The sequence below is a fragment of the Armigeres subalbatus genome, chromosome 2 (assembly GCF_024139115.2).
Source record: "Armigeres subalbatus isolate Guangzhou_Male chromosome 2, GZ_Asu_2, whole genome shotgun sequence".
NCBI classification, from domain to species: domain Eukaryota; kingdom Metazoa; phylum Arthropoda; class Insecta; order Diptera; family Culicidae; genus Armigeres; species Armigeres subalbatus.
In genome coordinates, this window is record NC_085140.1 from 238,205,410 (window position 1) to 238,223,738 (window position 18,329).

Consider the following 18,329-nt stretch of genomic DNA (forward strand, 5'->3'; position numbering starts at 1 on the left):
GTGTGGCGCAGTTTGTTTTTAGTTTAGACGTGCTGCTGGTTTTAACAGTTAATATTTCCTTGTCATAAAACGAGTTTGTACCTTCCCATTTAATTCCACCACTTGATTGTACCTTGACAGATACGTATTTCGACCTCAACAGTAAGGTCGTCTTCAGTGTCTCGTACTTGACTCGACTAAGTACAAGGTACAATCAAGTGGTGGAATTAAATGGGAAGGTACAAACTCTTATCTTATGACAAGTGAAGACATTCCACTAAAAAGCTCAAAATAATTTTCTTAAAGTTAATATTTAGCAATAATAGTTAATGTCTGCGTTCGACGTGTTGGCATAAAATTAGTTACTAATTATCTAATACATGCATTCATCTCTTAGACTAGGTGTTCCGTGTTTCCTTAACACTATCATCCTTATTTGCTATGTTACAGTTTTAGCTATTATTAATACATTTCAATTGCCTCTGGCAGTTAGAATTTTTCCTCTGGTTTAATTGAACCATGTAGGAATTACAATGTTTTCAACTTAAACTAAACTTAACCTATTTTATACTAAGGGTACAAGGAGTTGATCGTTGCAATAGAAGATAGGATCAGTTTAATAATGTACAGAGGAAAATTAAAATTCATCAATTTTACAATCAAACCTTCATGCCAAACACTGTCAAATGCTTTCTCAATATCAAGAAGAGCAACTCCAGTCGAATATCCTTCAGATTTGTTGAGCCGAATTAAGTTCGTAACTCTTAATAACTGATGAGTGGTTGAATGCCCATGGCGAAAACCAAATTGCTCATCAGCAAAAATAGAATTGTCATTAATATGAACCATCATTCTATTTAAAATAATCTTTTCAAACAGTTTGCTTATTGAAGAAAGCAAACTGATTGGGCGATAACTAGAAGCCTCAGCTGGATTTTTGTCCGGCTTCAAAATTGGAACAACTTTGGCGTATTTCCATTTATCTGGGAAGTATGCCAATTGAAAACATTTGTTAAATAAATTAACCAAAAAGGATAAAGAGCTCTCAGGAAGCTTTTTGATAAGTATGTAGAAAATGCCATCATCACCCGGGGCTTTCATATTTTTAAATTTTCTAGTAATAGATCTCACTTCATCCAAATTAGGGTCAAAAACATTATCTTGGTTGAGAATGTCTTCGAAGCTTCGTGTAACCTGATCCTCAATAGGACTAGAGAGACCTAGACTAAAATTATGGGCACTCTCGAACTGCTGAGCACGTTTTTGAGCCTTTTCGCCATTTGTTAATAAAATTTTATTTCCCTCTTTAAGCGAATTGGCTTTTGAGGTTTTATAAGAATTTTCGTTAATTTCCAAAAGGGTTTCGAACTGGGATCCAACTTCGAGACAATATTCTCAAAGTTGGTATTTCTCAGAATAGCGAAACGTTTTTTTAATTTCATTTTGCAAATCTCGCCAAATAACTTTCAAGGCGGGATCGCGAGTTCTTTGGTATTGCCTTCGCCTCACATTTTTAAGACGGATCAGTAGCTGAAGATCGTTGTCAATAATAATGGAGTTGAATTTAATTTCACATTGAGGAATTGCAATGCCTCTGGTTTCGACAATTGAATTTGTCAAAGATACGAGAGCATTGTCAATATCACTTTTGGTATCGAGAGGAATATTAACATCAAAATTCCTATCGATATATGTTTTATATAAATCCCAATCAGCTCTCTGATAATTAAAAGTAGAGCTGATTGGATTATAAATGGCTTCTTGTTAAGCATATGCGGTATTTCGAAAAATTTCGTTTCAGGTGGTTCGAAACGAAATTCCGCGGAATTCCGCGGAATTTGAGCATGGCGAAATCTGATTTCTTGATTTCGTTTCGTTTCGTAAAATAGCGAAAATTCCGCTAGAAAAAGCTAGCTTCTAACGAAATTTAACGGAATTCCGCGGAATTTCGAAACAAATTTAAACTCGAACCAGACTTCATATTATCAAAAATTTTGGCTGCGCCGCTGAACGAAATCGTAAAATTGTTTTCAAAACTTTAGGTTATACAAATTTTTCTATTAACGCTTACTACATAACCCTATTCTTAGTCGACAAATACGTATGTAGTTTTCTAGTATAAAACGTCTTCAGTGTTTCCAAGATTCAAGTTTAAATTTGATATTTTTTTACTATTTGCACAATATGAATGCGGAATCGATCGTGGGACGGCAGCTAGTCCGGGAGAACGCGAAGTGAAAAAAATCTACCTCGCGTAGCAAAAATTTGTTTAACCAGTGTGCAATCGATCGTGTTGATGTTGATCACACCAGCTAGTGTTGAAGAACGCAAAGTGATAAAACCAATGTCTGCATCGAAGAGCATAAAATTAAAGCACATTGATCTTGCGTTAGATTGAATTGAAACACGGTCTTCGTCTTCCTGTTTTCAAAATAACTTCGTTTACAATAAATATTTAGTCGCTTACCAAGGGACGATGTGTACAGTTAACAGCGCCGTAGCGTGAGGTTGGCCAGGTTGGCCCCCGCCAAGGGCGCCAGGCTTAAGGGGGGCGCCGAAATTAAGATTTCAGCTTTGAGAAATAGATCAGATTTATAAGTTAAGGGCATGTTTAGTAGAGTTATGCATTGTATGGGAGTTAAGAAATGCAACCGGAAATATAAAAATGCCATCTTCAACAGACGTTGTAGTTTAAAAAAAAATCAACAGTTTCGTAAAGAAATTTATAACTGGAATACTGCTGAGTTGTATTTTTGCAGGATTTTGCAACAGAATTTACTCGAGATCTCTTCATCATCTTCAGAAAAATCAGTTTCATCGACATCACAGCAGTTTGACATTTTAATTGGCCTCGGACGATTATGTGTTCATTTTTCAATATAAAGCAGGTGCCGTTTATAACTGCTACTGAAGATGCATTTCCTGTTTCATATCTTTACCTTAGTATTAACATCAACATGTTAAATGGCTTTTCCGGTTACTAAGAGTCCTCCTGGACCATAATGTTTTACAGCAGCGATAATTATTCTTTTCTCAACCTCACTAGTATAGATACAATCAATTAATCCAATTACATTCAAAGATTGTTATTGACCCAATCAAGCCCACCAGTGCTTCCAAACTACCGACAGACCTACTCTAGAAATGAAAATATCTCGATCCGAATAGGTCCTATCGTTATTTTGATCAATGACCAACTCACTCCAAATTTTGTTGTCAGCCCTGTAGTTCCGACCAAGCCACTGCACTGTAAAGCTAGATTTTTATACACCCGAGTAGGTCTAACGGCGTCCGGTAGCGATTCGAAATTTATTGACCTTTTTTCATTGCGGCATAGAACCAATCGCTCCCATTGAATTTGAAGTTTTGTGGTATACTTGTGGCATACTTCTGATTAGTGTTAACCAGAGCCGTAGCGTTGACTCTCGGCTTGGCGCCCTTGGCGAAACAGTTATTTGGGCGCCCCTTGCTTTTATACGTGTTCAAAACAAATAGCATGATAAGAGCAGGGATATTTTCAAAATAAACCTTTTATACGTGGTGGATTTATTAAATGTTTGCTTTATGAATTTTTTAAGCCTCTATGGTCCGCATAGTGCATATGTTTTAACACGTATAAGGATTATTAAAAAGGTCAGAACATTGCTGAAAATCCCTTTTCTAGAAATTTCAACGATTTTCTGAAACATCAAATAAATCTACGCAAGTGAAAAAAAAACAGATCGAGTGGTCGGGGTTCAGCCAAACCGCACCAAGCGGCTTTTTGACTGACTTGTGATATTTTGATCGTACAAGGACAACGGAAATAGTTTCATATCAATTTAAGCGTACATTTGCAGTAGGATATCCTCAGTTATGGCGTTAAGAGATATTCGATACGATTTGCGATCAATTGAATCTGCTAAACGAAAGTTTTAGTGGAAAAATCGGTAATTTTTTGTTGGCGCTTGGTGCGATTTTGCTGAACCCCGACCAAGTATACCTAGTGTGTTACCGAAAAAAAAACAGACTTCCTTGTTGTAAATTTACCTAGTGCGTCTAGATCAGCTAGGCCAATAAAATTCACCTCTCAACCCTTAAAGGCGCAAGGTGATTTTTTTCTTAGAAATCCTCGAAAATATGTTTAACGTGAATAACCATTTAATTCATTAACAATAAACGTATTTTCGGTTTGTTGTTTTAAAACAACATTGCGGATTTAAGGGTTAAGTGTGCACAGTGGTTCAATCCATGGGCGTAGCCAGGATTTCGAGAAGGGGGGGGGGCAACTTTTTTGGTCTTCTAAATCGTACTTTTATAGTAGTTTTATAAAAACATTCATGTGTTAACACATGAAACCAAATCCAAACTAAATCGAAACAATAATGATTAAAACAATAATGGATTTAAAAATGCGTGATTTATTGCTCGTCATATATTTTTAAATAAAGTGAGAAAAACATTAACGAACTTAGTATTCAGAAAGAATATAAAATCGGCTATAACAATTATTATAAAAATCCTGCATTCTTCCATAAGTCTTGTCTTATGCATTCTTCCATAAGTTTAAGAAAACTAGAACCATTCATCTGAATTTCTTAACAAATTATCTCTAAAATAATATTTATTATAAAATAGGCAGAAAAAAATCAATATGCAAGCTTTCTCCAGGAATTCCTTCGACAATTGCTCCTGGCATTCTATGCGAAATTCTATCAGGGATTCTTCAGGAATGCCTCCAGCAACTTATTTGGCAGTGCCTTCAGGAATTCCACCATAAATTTTGCCGGGAATTGATCCGAAAATTCCACCATTATTTACTCCAAGAAAATCTTCACGAACTTTTTTATAAGTTCTGCAGAATTCCCTGCAATAATTCAAATAATTTCGTGCTGTTTCCCATAATTTTTAAGAATAAGAATATTCCGTGAAAATTCCGCAGAATTGCCAGTAAACATTCCTGAGAATTTCACGAAAAATCTTCAAATTTCTTGTGCAAATTCCATAAAATTTTCCGTGAATTGTTTCGAATAATTTCTGGTGAAAATTTCAAAGAATTTCTACAGGAATTCCACCGGAAATTTATACAGAAAATATACCGAAAATGAAATCAACAATGGAATTTTCGGAGGAATTCCTAGATTAATTCGGAATGAAATCCTGAAAGAATTCCGGTGGAAACTTCAAGATTTCCACTGGGAGATCCTCCAGGAGTTTCTCTGAAAATTCTTCCTGAAATTCTTCCAGGAGTTCCACCGGCATTTCCAATTTCTCTAGGATTTCCTTCGAGAATTATTCCGGTAGTTCTATCGGCAGTTCCTCTGAAAATTCTTCCGAGAATTGGAATTTATTTAGGCTTCTTCAGGAATTTATATAGATTTTACACCAGAAGCTCCTCCGAGAATTTCTCTGCGAGCTCCTCAGGGAATTCTCCGGGAGGTCCTCTGATGATGATGATGGTCCAGCTACAAACCCCAACAAAGGTTTCAGCTAGACGAGATTTGTCTATAAGATGAATTCTCTTGTTTCCGAGAATGCTTCTGGTAGTTTCCCCGGGGTTCCTTTGAAAATTCTCCCGGGAGTTTCTTCAGAAATTCTGCCAGAAAATTCCTTCGAGAGTTCCTCCGGGAATTCCACCAGCAATTCATCCGCGAGTTTCTCCGGAAATTCCTCCGGGAGTTCCACCAGAAGCTATTCCAGGAAATTATTCAGGCTTTTTTTTCAGGAAATCATTTAGGCTTTCTTCAGAAATTAAGCTGGAAATTCCTACAGAAGTTCTTCCGATAGTTTCTCTGGGAGCTCTTCCGGGAGGTCCTCTAGGAATTCTTCTAGTAGTTCCTCCTGAAATTCCTCCGGGAGTTCTTACGGGAGCTCCTCCGGCAGTTCCTTCGGGAATTCCTCAGGGAGATCCACCAGCAGTTTCTACGAGAATCCCTCCGGGAGTTTCACCGGCAGTTTCTCCGGTTGTTTCTCTGACAAGGAACTCCCGGAGGAACTCCCAGAGTAATTTCCGAAGGAACTCCCGGGGGATTTTCTATAGGAATTTCCGGAGAAATTATCAGAGGAATTCTCGGAGGAACTGCCGGTGGAACTTCTGGAGGAATTTATTGAAGAACTACACTGCCGTAATCTGGAAAAGTGACGTAACAGCCATTTTACAACATGCATGTTTTCCATTTTTCTGTTAAAGAGCTCGATGAGTAGTACTCGTTAACACCATTTTTTGGAAAATGGCGTATACGTCACTTTTTCAGATTACGGCAGTACAGAAAGAATTTCCGGAGGAAATCCTGGAGGAACTCTCGTAAGAATTCTAGGAGGAACTCCCAAAGGAACTTCCGTAAGAATTCCAGGAGGAACTCCTGGAAGAATTCTTAAAAGAACCTCCCGGAGGAATTCCCGTAAGAACTCCCAGAGAAATTCTCCGAGGAACTTCTAGAGGAATTTGTAGATAAATGCCTAAAGAAATGCTAAATTAATTCCTGGAAGAAAGCCTGATTGATTTCCCGAAGAACTACTGGTGGAACTTCAGAGGAACATCCAGTGGAATACCCTAGAGGAAGGGAAAAAATATTTCTGAAGGAACTTCCGAAATCCCATTTCCCGTGAAATTCCTGCCAAATATCGTCCAGTAATTCCCTGTAAAGTTCCTGGAGGGATTACCGGAGAATTTCTTGGAAAAACTCCTGGAAGAACTACCGGAGGAACTCCCACAAGCACTTCCGGAGGAATTCCCACATGGAAATCCTGAAATAATTCTTAGAGAAGTTCCTAAAGGAATTTCCGAAAAAATATCTGAAGGAATTCCCAGAAAAATACCAGGAGGAATTAATGCAGAAATTCCCAGATAAAATCCTGAAAGTATTCCCAGATGAATTGCTGAAGAAAATCCCTGCGGATTGTTCCGAAGAAATTTCTGGAAGAACTCTTGGCAGATATCCGAGTAAATTCCGAGTGAAGTCCGGAAGGAATTCTAGTACACTTCCGCGGAATATTCCGGAAGGAATTATAGTACACTTCCGCGGAATATCTCCCGGAGAAACTCCTGAAGGAATTCCTGAAGAAGTACCTGAAGAAACTCCCGAAAAAATACCTGTAAGAATTTCTGGGGAAATACTTGGACGAATTCCAGGAGAAATTCATGAAGATATTTCTGGAGGATTTCTTGAAGGATATTCAGAAGTAATCGCGAAAAGAATTCCAGATTGGAAAGCTAGATGATTTCGCTATTAAATGTTTGGAGGTATTCCCGGAAAATTTTCTGGAAGTAATCCCGGATGAATTAAAGGAAGAGTTCCGAGAGGAATGCCCGGAGAAGTTCCTAGAAGAATTTCCGAAGGAATTTCTTATAGATTTACAAGTGAAATTATGGAGCTAAATCGGAGGATTTCCGTCATAAATTTTTGAAGAAACTTCTGGTAGAATTTTGGGAAGAAATTCAGTATGTATTCTTGACGGAACTCTCGAATGCATGCCTGAAGGATATGTCGGATTATTCCTGAAGAGAGAATAGCCGAAGAAATATCTAGAAGTAAATCTTGGAGAGAAGAATAGAAATCTTCAAGGAATTTCTTCGTGAATTTCCTAAAAACAAATTTAGTGGGGGGTTTCTAGAATTACAGGAGGGAGGAAAGGAGGAACAGAAGGAGGAATTACAATTACATGAGAAGGGTTTTCGAACGATTTTCAGAGGAATTTGTGGATAACTTTCCGGAGGAATTCAGAAGTTCCCAGGGGAGCTTCTAGAAGGATTTCAAGGAGAATTTTTGAGTCCGAAATGTTTCAAGTTGTTTTGAACTTTCATATATTATGGATCCTGGATGCCCTAATAAGTTTTGGGAATCTTTTGAATTTCATCCACCTATTTCTGTATATGATTGGATCGTAAAGTGCACATGTTTGAGGGAATTCATTTCAGTACCCGTTCAATCTTTCCCCATTTTAGGGGGGGCGATGGCCACCCCCCTGCCCTCCCCCCCTTGGCTACGCCCATGGTTCAATCACTATTGAACGTAGTCGCATCACGAAGAATCCTAGTTAAGAGTGGATCGAATGACCTTTGGAATCGCCATTAGACCTTGGTCGGTGGTTTGAAAGAACTACTGGACTTGGTAGGGTGTTTTTCGAATGGATAAGATGTAATACTCGGAAGTTGGCTTTCTCAGTCTGAAGAATCAGGACGATGTTTTATTTACTTGTCCGACGTTTCGGTTGATTGGTTGTGGACTTTTCCAAGGTTCGTATAGTCTATCGTTTATTGTTTAATCAGTGATGGAGAGGAGCTTTTCATGCTTGCTTTTCATAAAATATTGAAAAAGTGATTTTAAGATTGGGTTTGTTTGCTAACATACAACAACTGCAATGTCGCGGAAGTAAAAAAACATTGTCTTGATTCTTTAGACTAAGAAGATAACGTCCGAACTACTTTGAATGAAATTCAACTTGGTAGAGAATTGGTAGAAGGTAGGAATAGCGATTGGACCAAGTCGAATCAAGAAAAACCAACACCAGACCTAATCGGATCAAGATATATCAATTCCTAAAGTGGGTATTTCGATAGATTGGTGGCATGAGTTGACTTGGTTAGGTCAATAAATTTCACCTTTGAAGTAGATCACCGTAGTATTCACCGATAAAAATCAACAAACCAGAAAATATAAAGTTTTACGGTGACCGAAACCTTACCAAATAGATCAGTTGCCATAATTACTGAAATCAACCGAAGCAGATTCTCGTATTCAGCATGTTTTTAAACAAGGGCCTCGTTTAAAGCGTAACCAGATCATATAGACCCAGAAGAAAAACTAAAATTCAAAATATCATCGAGTATTCAACGGCTTTGCTTGTTTTTTCACCCTCATACAATTGTCTGGTTCAAAGGATTCGAAAATGTTACTGGATCAAATGCGATCGTTATGGTCCGAATTTATCTCAAATTAAAACAAACTCCCTATCACTACTTCCGAGTTACTATTATTTGAAAACGGCTTAGATTTCTTAGTCATGAAATTATATGTACGCGTTTTTCACAGTCTACTATGTGTCTTTTGATAGGAACCCCGAAGATCCATAGTGTTATATACGCATCGACTCAGCTCGACGAGCTGAGGTGATGTCTGTATGTGTGTGTGGGTGTATGTGTTTGTGTGTGTATGTGTACAAGCACACTTTTTTAAACTTTGCATTGTCCGAAGCAAGCAACAGGTTTCATTCGACGGGGAATCTTGTCCCATTATTTGCCAATTGGCTATAAAATACTCATTTATATTTTTTAGTACTTTTTTGCACTAGAAAGGCATCAACACCTAGTTGGATAGTTGGATTAATTAGGGTTTTTATTAGGTAAATGATAAAAAAATCAGTGAAGATGCTCCCTGAGCCAACTTCCTTATACCTGACGGAAAGGTCCCGAGGGAATCGTCTGTTAAAAGCTCGAATCTGAAGCACTTTCAACCGGTAAATTTGAGAATATACCAAGTCGAGTCAAGTACGAGACACTGAAGACGGCCTTACCGTTGAGGTCGAAATACGTATCTGTCAAGATACAATTAAGTGGTGGAATTCAATGGGATTGTATAAACTCGTCTTATGACAGGTGAAAACATTCCACTAAAAAGCTCAAAATAATTTTCTTATCAATATACCAAGGTTTTTTACATGGTTTGATTTGAGCCGTTTGAGACCCTCAGTATCAATAAAACAATGACTTAATCTCACTAAAAAAACGAAGAAAATTCAAGTTGTTTCCATCCGTGCAACCATAGTGCAATTCTGGATTTTGGAGCCCTTGGCGGGGGCCAACCTGGTCGACCACACGCTACGGCGCTGGTGTTAACTATTCGCCTTTCGTTTACTGAAACATTGAGAATTAAAAATTAAAAATCTCTTATTTTACTTAGTACGAAAAGGGCGCTCTAAAAGGTTTCGCCAAGGGCGCTGAGAGTCCACGCTACGGCTCTGACAGTTAATCAAGCTAAGCTCTTCTTTGACTATTGGCACAAAATGTAAGGAATATTGCAGATTTGTGGGCATTTCTAGATCTTCGCATGGAATTTGCAAAAAAAAATCAGAACGGGTTGAAAGTTCATTAAAATTGCTGAAAGCTCAAAGCTTTCAGCTCATACTGACCATAACAACTGTTCTCATCTGCCAAAGACACACAGACAATAGCTCAATTCGTCGAGCTGATTGTATATAAGACTATGGGTTTGTGAAATTTAATCTGAAATACATATGTTTATGCATTTTAGAAAGGTGCACAGGATTCTTCTAATGAGAAAAAGTATGTTATATATATGTCGACGAATAAGAAGGAATAAGTTTTGGCTGTTACGCCCTTTTCAAATGTTGGTCTAGTAATATCAGTTCTCTATCTGCGTATACACCTGGTAGATGTGGATACATAATTGAGTATCCCACTAAATAAAAAAAAAATAAGAATTCATTTTCTAATTTTGACTTAGCTCAACACAAATGCTGGGGTATTGCCTTATCGCCGATTTATCACATGCGGCGATTTATCCCAGACTGCCTTTTCTGTTATTATAACTCTATTGGTCGCAAAACAGTTATTTGAATTCGAAAAATTGAAATCAGAATTGCGTACATAATGTAAAACCAGTTTAATAAAAATTCCGCGGAAAAAAAATAAATTTCGTTTCGTTTCGAAAAATTTCGAAATGAATGAACCTTGATTTCGTATCGTTTCGAAGTTTCGAAATTAAATCTATGGTCCAATGCACCGAATGAACACAATGACGTTTGAGACGGGCGCTGTTTACTAAAGATGAACACTTGCATGAACTCGATGAATGAAAAAGTATTCATTCTTAGTAAACAGCGCACCGCTCAAACGTCAATGATGAACTCGGTGCATTGGACCATATTTCGTTTCGTTTCGATCCGAATCAACATAGACATTTTAAATTTCGTTTCGTTTCGTTTCGTCAAGAAAAAGAGTGTTATCGCATACCCTTATCTTGTGAGATTTCAAATGTCACAGGAAGGTGATCAGAGTCAAAGTCAGCATGAGTTACCAATTGGCCACACAGCTGACTTGAATTCGTTAAAACTAAATCAATTGTAGAAGGATTTCGACTGGAAAGTAGGGCTATTGGGATATCGAATAGTATAATATCCCGCAGAACAATCTTCAAATAAAATTTTGCCGTTGGAATTGCTTTGAGCATTATTCCATGAACGGTGTTCGGCATTGAAGTCAACATTCACGAAGAATTTAGATTTGTTGCGAGTTAGAATTTGAAGATGAGCTTTCAACATATTCTTTTGCTGCCCATTGCATTGAAAAGGCAAGTAGGCTGCAATGAAGGAAAATTGTCCAAAATTTGTTCCAACAGAAACTCCTAAGGTTTCAAAAACTTTGGTTTCGAACGAAGAAAATAATTTATGTTTGATACGTCTATTAATGGCCTTGGCGACCCCACCACAGGCGCTGTCAAGACGATCATTTCTGTAGATAAAATAATTTGGATCTCTTTTAATGAAGAGTCCTGGTTTTAAATAAGTTTCTATTATAATGGCAATATGCATATTATGAACTGTTAGGAAGTTGAATAATTCATCTTCCTTACCCTTTAGAGAGCGGGCATTCCAATTTAGAACTTTCACACAATTATTTAGATCCATTAAAACGGAGTCCGATAACATTTTTTTGTGTGTACTTTATACCAACCTTAACAGCTTGAGGTATGGTATTTGCTTTGATCATTGCATCAATCATGTGATGCAATTGTTCAGTTAAAAAATCGGAAGCGGACATGCTACCTGAATCGGCAACATGCCCGTTATTTTCCGTTGGGACATGTGTAAAAACCTCATTTTGAGAGGAGAAATTTTGTCTACCAGCAGCGATGTTTGCATATGTAGGTACATTGGAAAAATTGGAATTCACTGAAGTGCTTGCTACCCGTTGAGAAGCAGCAAAATTTGATCGTGAATTGTGGTGGGTATGAATTGCTCGACCGGTAACCGGTTTCGAATTTTGAGCATTTAAAAAATTTCTACCCGTCGAATCTGGGATCCGATTGGAATTTCCCGTCATCAATTTTGCACGGGAATTCAGAACTTTTTTGCGTGAAGGGCATTCCCAGAAATTGGATTTATGATTACCCCCACAATTTGCACATTTAAATTTATTGGAATCTTCTCTCACAGGACATGCATCCTTGGCGTTAGAGGTTCCACCACAAATCATGCATTTAGCATCCATGTGACAATGTTTGGTTCCATGGCCCCACTTTTGGCACTTACGGCACTGGGTGGGGTTTTGGAAATTTCCCCCAGGCCTGCGGAAATGTTCCCATGTAACACGGACATGGGACATAATACAGGCCTTTTCCAAACTTTTCATATTATTTAGTTCACTTTTGTTAAAATGAACTAAATAAAATTCTTGAGAAATGCCCCTCTGGGAAGTACCAGAGTGGGATTTCTTTTTCATCTTAATTACTTGGACTGGTGAAAATCCAAGTAATTGAGAAATTTCAATTTTAATCTCATCTAGTGATTTATCACTGCGAGATCGTCAAAGGATCCCGGCAAAACGCGGCAGTCACCCTTCCTAGCAATCTGAAATGAAACCTTGATCCCCTGAAGGTTACTCAGGATTTCATTCCGAAAGCCAGAAAACTCGGCAACAGATACCACAATTGGCGGAATCCGTTGTTTTTTCGCATGCATCGAATCACCTGGACTAGAGGTAGATTCGATTTCCTCAAATTCGTTATTAATCAAATCGAACTGATTGCTCAGTTCGATAAGAGAAGAAATAATGTAAACGTTAGATTTAGAAGGAATATCTGAAGTCTCCAGCTTCCTTCTATTTTTTCCGCGCTTGGGCAGGACGGTCTTGAAACCTTGTTTCTTTGAAGGAAGTGGAGAATTCAGAGACTCCCCCTTCCTCTTGTTTTTATTAATGCTCATGGCTGACCGTGGAGACGTGACCTTCTAAGAGTTTTTTTTTCCCAGAACGGTGTCCCTGCAGGATTACCACCGCTTGTCTTAATTTTACTTCCGCAAACGGGTCCAACGTAAAACGAAGGCACGGGTCCTTGCAAAGATCGTAACGGGATCAGTGGGTACAAATAGCGCTGAGAAGCACCGTTGAAATTAAAATAGCTTCGGGTAGTATTAAAAACTTCCTTCCGCAAAGAGAGAAAGAACCGCACAGCACGAAAGCACAATGCGGTCTGATCTAAATCACACATTTTCCGATCGTCTTCTAGACGCGTCTTGTGAATTTGCAAACCACAGACCATTTTCCGACGATCTTCGAGACGCGCATTGTGATTTTGCAAAACACAAACCATTTTCCGACGGTCTTCGAGACGCGTCTTGTGATTTTGCTAACCACAGACCATTTTCCGACGGTCTTCGAGACGCGTCTTGTGATTTTGCAAACCACAAACCATTTTCCGACGGTCTTCGAGACGCGTCTTGTGATTTTGCAAACCACAAACCATCTTTCGACGGTCTTCGAGACGCATCTTGTGATTAAAAAATATTTATATCATTCTTCAGAATTTAACCACATGAATTCAACTCACCTCATGAAATCAGCGACAGGATCCAAAAAATAGACTTGCAGGATCACCAAAATGTGTGGCCCTAAAAAGCCGATAGTGACTCTCCGTCAATGCGTGTGCACGCCATGGAAATCTGACTAGAAGAGGGAGTGTCATGGCTTGCTACTCGCCGATTAACACGTTGAGGTGTGAATCTATGAACACACGCTAAAAACATTTTACTCAAACCCCACAGTTTGATCGATGAAAACAAAACTAGGTAATAATGTTAATTAAAAGCCGCACAAAGCAGCACAACATTTCGGTGACCGGCCGATCGTTCTGTTTACCGAAGAAAGTATGCCTGGACGCGATCTCGGAACGTTCTACGTCCACTACAAAACCCGAACAAACCAGCACTGATTCTTTCACTTTCTAATCAGTTAACTCGCCCGCATAGCAAAACCGGACATTTCGATAACCGTGTGATCGTTCTGTGTCTGACACAAAACAGGAACGAAATTGCACTCACTAATGTTGAAAATACACAACAACTACTTAGTTCATCAAGTTTCTAAGAGTGCCTTCTGATAGGTGAGACCTGAGACGAGACCTGCAAAGACGCTGCTTCTTTTCTCTTGTTTTGACACTTGTTCTTCTTTTCATCACAGTTGACCATCGAGTTTCAACTGTTTACTTGACTATTTCACCTAAGCCCCAGGTGGACCCTTCTGAGCACAATAAAAGTGTATCCAATTCACGAAATAGTTAATTCATTTTCATAAGGATTTTTATACCGGGAACAAAACACAGCTTTATTACTGATTATTAACAAGCTAAACGGAAGGTTTGGAATACTCGTTAAAGTAAAAAAGTCTTGGTAAAACAAAAATGATGTGGAATATTTTATTTGGGATACCAATACTTTCACTCAAAACGCTGCTGGTTGCACCTGACAGTTCGTGACAGCAGTTGACTGGCAGCAGCTGAAGTTACATTTTTTCCTCTTTGCAGGTCTCGTCTCAGGGTGAGACCATCTTAGACTTACGGGCTTGCTCTCAAGCCTCAAGGCGGATCAACAACTCCCGGTCAAAAGCTCAGTAACATGAGACCCCTGAACTGTGTCGCAGGGCCGACATGCTACTGGGTAATTCGGAGAGGCTACGCGGAACAACGGGTGGACAAACTGTGGAATTAATTTATTGTAATTTTGTGTAAAATGACAATGGCAGTTTATTTGAAGCTAGTTAGTAAGAATCTAATTTATTGGGCTATTGAATTTTGAAACCTATGTTGGGTGGATTTCTGGTTTTTCGTTGTTCGATACGTCCCGGTGGTGCTATTGGACGACGTTGGCGAGCGCTCGCAGCAGCAGGTGAGTTGGTGGTCGGCGGCGTCTTGGTAGGAAGATGGCGGGTTGGTTGGTGAACGGCTCAGGGCAATGGCGAAGGCGGAGGTTGCCTTGAATGGTCGAAATGGCAGCTTTTAACTCGCAAGGACGCTTTCGAGGAAACTTTGGCGTGCCCTTCGTTGATGTAATCGACGGTCCTCGGACGAGACCGTATTGGCCACGCCGAGAAGGGTTCTCTCCGGCGGAACTGTGCCAGAAATCCTTGATGATTAGACCGAGATCCAAAGCGGACGTTGACTTGGTCGATCGTGCTGCGTGAGGTCGCTAATCTAGCGAATGAAATATACAAACAAAAGGTCCTATGGACCAGAATGGTTTAAAACTCTTCCTCCGGGCTTTTCTGGTAGTCTAAGTTACCTGAACGAACTATTAGGGGCCACAAGATGTCGTTCACTTCTATTTAAAATTCACTGAGGCACAACAGAGGCACTCTCACTCACGGCTTACTTGCACGGACGCCAATTTCCTAATGACTAGTAATCTGTACCCTAGAGGTATGCAGACCTTTTCCTTTTCCATCGAGTTTTCCCGCCCAATCGTTCATGCTTCCATTATCCTTATCCACTCCTTCCATGTCGACCAACATGTCCTTCTCCCCCTTTATACCACAGTTGATCATCATCACTCATTCATTCCTACTTGCCCATTATTTGATTTTACAATTCTCACATTAACAATTTAAGCTTTACACATTTTTTACATTATAAAATTTTCCAATTACATTTTTTTACATAAATAACTTTTACATAAACAAGGTTTACATTAACATATTTTGACTGTTCCTACTGAATTTAAGACAATTTCTAAAATCAACTCAACAGTTTCAAGAGAAGACAAACAAATTGAAATAAAATCCACAGAGAAACAGACGTCTCACTTAGAACAAAATGCAATCAAAATCATCGTCACGAAAACATTATCCCCCAATGCTAAAATCACTGTTTGTGGTCAAGCGGCAACCAGATGGCGGTAGTGCGCAAACGTCAAACACAAGCAAAATCGATAGAAGCGCCATCGGTGGCCGATTGACCACATACATAAAATTAAATTAACTGTTAAAAAGGTGAACGATGGAATATGTGCTGAGTGAGACGTCTGTTTCTCTGTGTAAAATCTATCAGATATGTAACTGAACGGTTACATAGTATAACTTTTGGATGTGAATAATGTTTAATTTTTTTTGCGTCATCTGTCGTAAAAAGGAAGTCTTAAAACGAAGTATCGTTAAAATAGGGTTAAGTGTATGAGGAAAGTAGTTCAGGACTCTCATGGTAGTGATCACTTGCTTATCGAAATCTCAATAACATATTGTACTAACGGATAACGTTGTAATCAACAATATATGCTTACAAATACATTGACTGGGGAAATTATGCTGAGGTGATTATGCATGGCGTACTGTTGGTTGGCGTACTTCTTACGCTGAAAGAATATCGACTTATCGCCGATTGCGTAGCGTCGAGCAATACTCCCCTTTGGTGGGATGACGGGTACGAGTAGAAAATCTCCATCCTAGACGGTTGCTCGCTTCAAAATTGACAAGAGCTCAGGTCAGATTCTTATCTACTTTCCTTATTTCTTTGTTAAGGCTTCGTCACCAATGGCCCCTTCCAAGTAACATTTTAAGTTTTATAACGCTTTTGAAGACCATAACATACTTATAAAACCAGCATAAAACCAAAATGTTACCAGGGCTGCACAGAAAAAAATAATGAAAACTAATCAGCGCGTTAAAAATACAGACGCGGAAAATTACACTATTCTGAGCATACATGAATCTTTTCCATCAATTTCACCCTAAATGTATGCAATATGTATAGCATTATGCCACTTAATCGAATAAATAGTGGCATAATTCAATACAAATTGCATACATCCAAGTGGAAATATCGTTTAAAATTACGCTCTTTTTGGCATTCCCTTTATGTGCATTACTTTCGCGTAAATTTCAACAACTTTTTCTATCTGTGTGGGTCTGTCTCTACTGCGAATAAGTGCCGGATTCCAATCCAGTGCTTGTTAAAATAAAAAAGAGATACAGTTGTAAGGCCACCATGCCCGTATTATAAAGCCTAGACTTTGGTTGATGAAAACTTGCAGCTTCTGCGTGATCTCTGCTGTGATACACAAACAATCTCAAAAAGCCTATACAGTCAAATCTCCATGAGTCGATGTTCTATGACTCGATATCGGCGCATGGAAGCCAGTTTTTCCATACTGAAAAATAGCTTTAGATCCTCTCCAATGCTTTCTAGGCTATTCCCCCGTAACGCTGGGTAGACATCTTAGCGTGGTGTGTTACGGTGTAAGATCTACCACGGTCACATTGTCAGCTACAGGCAAATCCTGACCCAACGAATACCTTCCACCATTATCCAACGCCGTGGTACTTATGAGGTTGCCGCTGAGTCGGGGGCCTCTCGTTAAGTAAGTACTACACCAACATTTCCTTCCCCTCCCAAGTTACGGTGAAGATGGGCGTGGCCTGGAGTAGTAATCCTCATGCTTTTGTGATTTTTATCCTAGATTGGAATCAAGGACCACACCACCTTGATTTCTGATAGCAATCTGGATAAGGATTTCAAAAGAAAAACATGAGTATCACTAGTGTCCAATCTACGAAGTACACCGTAACTATGCTATGCTTCTCCAATGCTTGCTAGGCTATTCTGAGGTTGAAGAAGTGGTTGGTGTAGACTTCTTGTTGAACCGTCGTGGAGGACAATTCGACAGATCCTATATTGTTCACAGATCTTGTATGTTAATCGATGATGTTTTTCAATTACTTCCTTCATTTATGTTATTGAAGCAGTATGGGAAATCTACATATATGTTAATTAGTCGTAGCATCACTCTTTGAATTTGAATAGTCTCAACTTGGTCCCTCGATTGTTTCTGCTGATGCCATCCAGAGCTAGTGCGAATAAGAGCTAGTCAGTGAGCCCAAGTACACAAATTCATAATCACCGATAAAAGCCTGTTTCGTGGAAGCGAGCTTGACTTTATTCATTTACACCACATTTTGAAGAGACTGACACTATTCTAATTCAAAGTTAATTAATGCCTTTGAATTTTTTCCAGTACTACCATGACCCATTGTACTCACCGTGGGTGGAACTCCACAACAATTCTACGGTCCTGCCCTGTACTTCTTTTGAGTATCGCACAGCGTATACATCAATCATCTCTCAGTACGATTTGGTATGTTCCAGGTAAGTTGATGCATGGAAAGTTCCAGCGAACCCTTGCTCGAACAAAGACACTTCTTTCAGAAACCTACTGGTGGCAACAACACAATCCTTCCATTTGTTCGGCGTATTACTGGGCGGAATTATCACAACGCAGTTGATGAAGACGATAAGTCCACGGAATGCTATGTTGTTAGGTAATGTTGATTCTCAAGTAACACAATTCTTAGATAACTTGGGAGAACTTTC

The 18,329-nt window shown here is 39.0% G+C and overlaps 1 protein-coding gene across 3 annotated transcripts in view; it reads left to right on the plus strand.

Moving 5' to 3' along the window:
• Positions 1-18,329, plus strand: part of LOC134211974 (organic cation transporter protein-like) — a 37,340-nt gene that overhangs the window by 14,353 nt on the left and 4,658 nt on the right. For all 3 annotated transcript variants that reach the window (XM_062689407.1, XM_062689408.1, XM_062689409.1), the window contains 2 exons: positions 17,974-18,104; positions 18,165-18,277. In XM_062689407.1, coding sequence (XP_062545391.1) covers positions 17,974-18,104; positions 18,165-18,277 — 244 coding nt within the window. The remainder of the gene's footprint in view (positions 1-17,973; positions 18,105-18,164; positions 18,278-18,329) is intronic.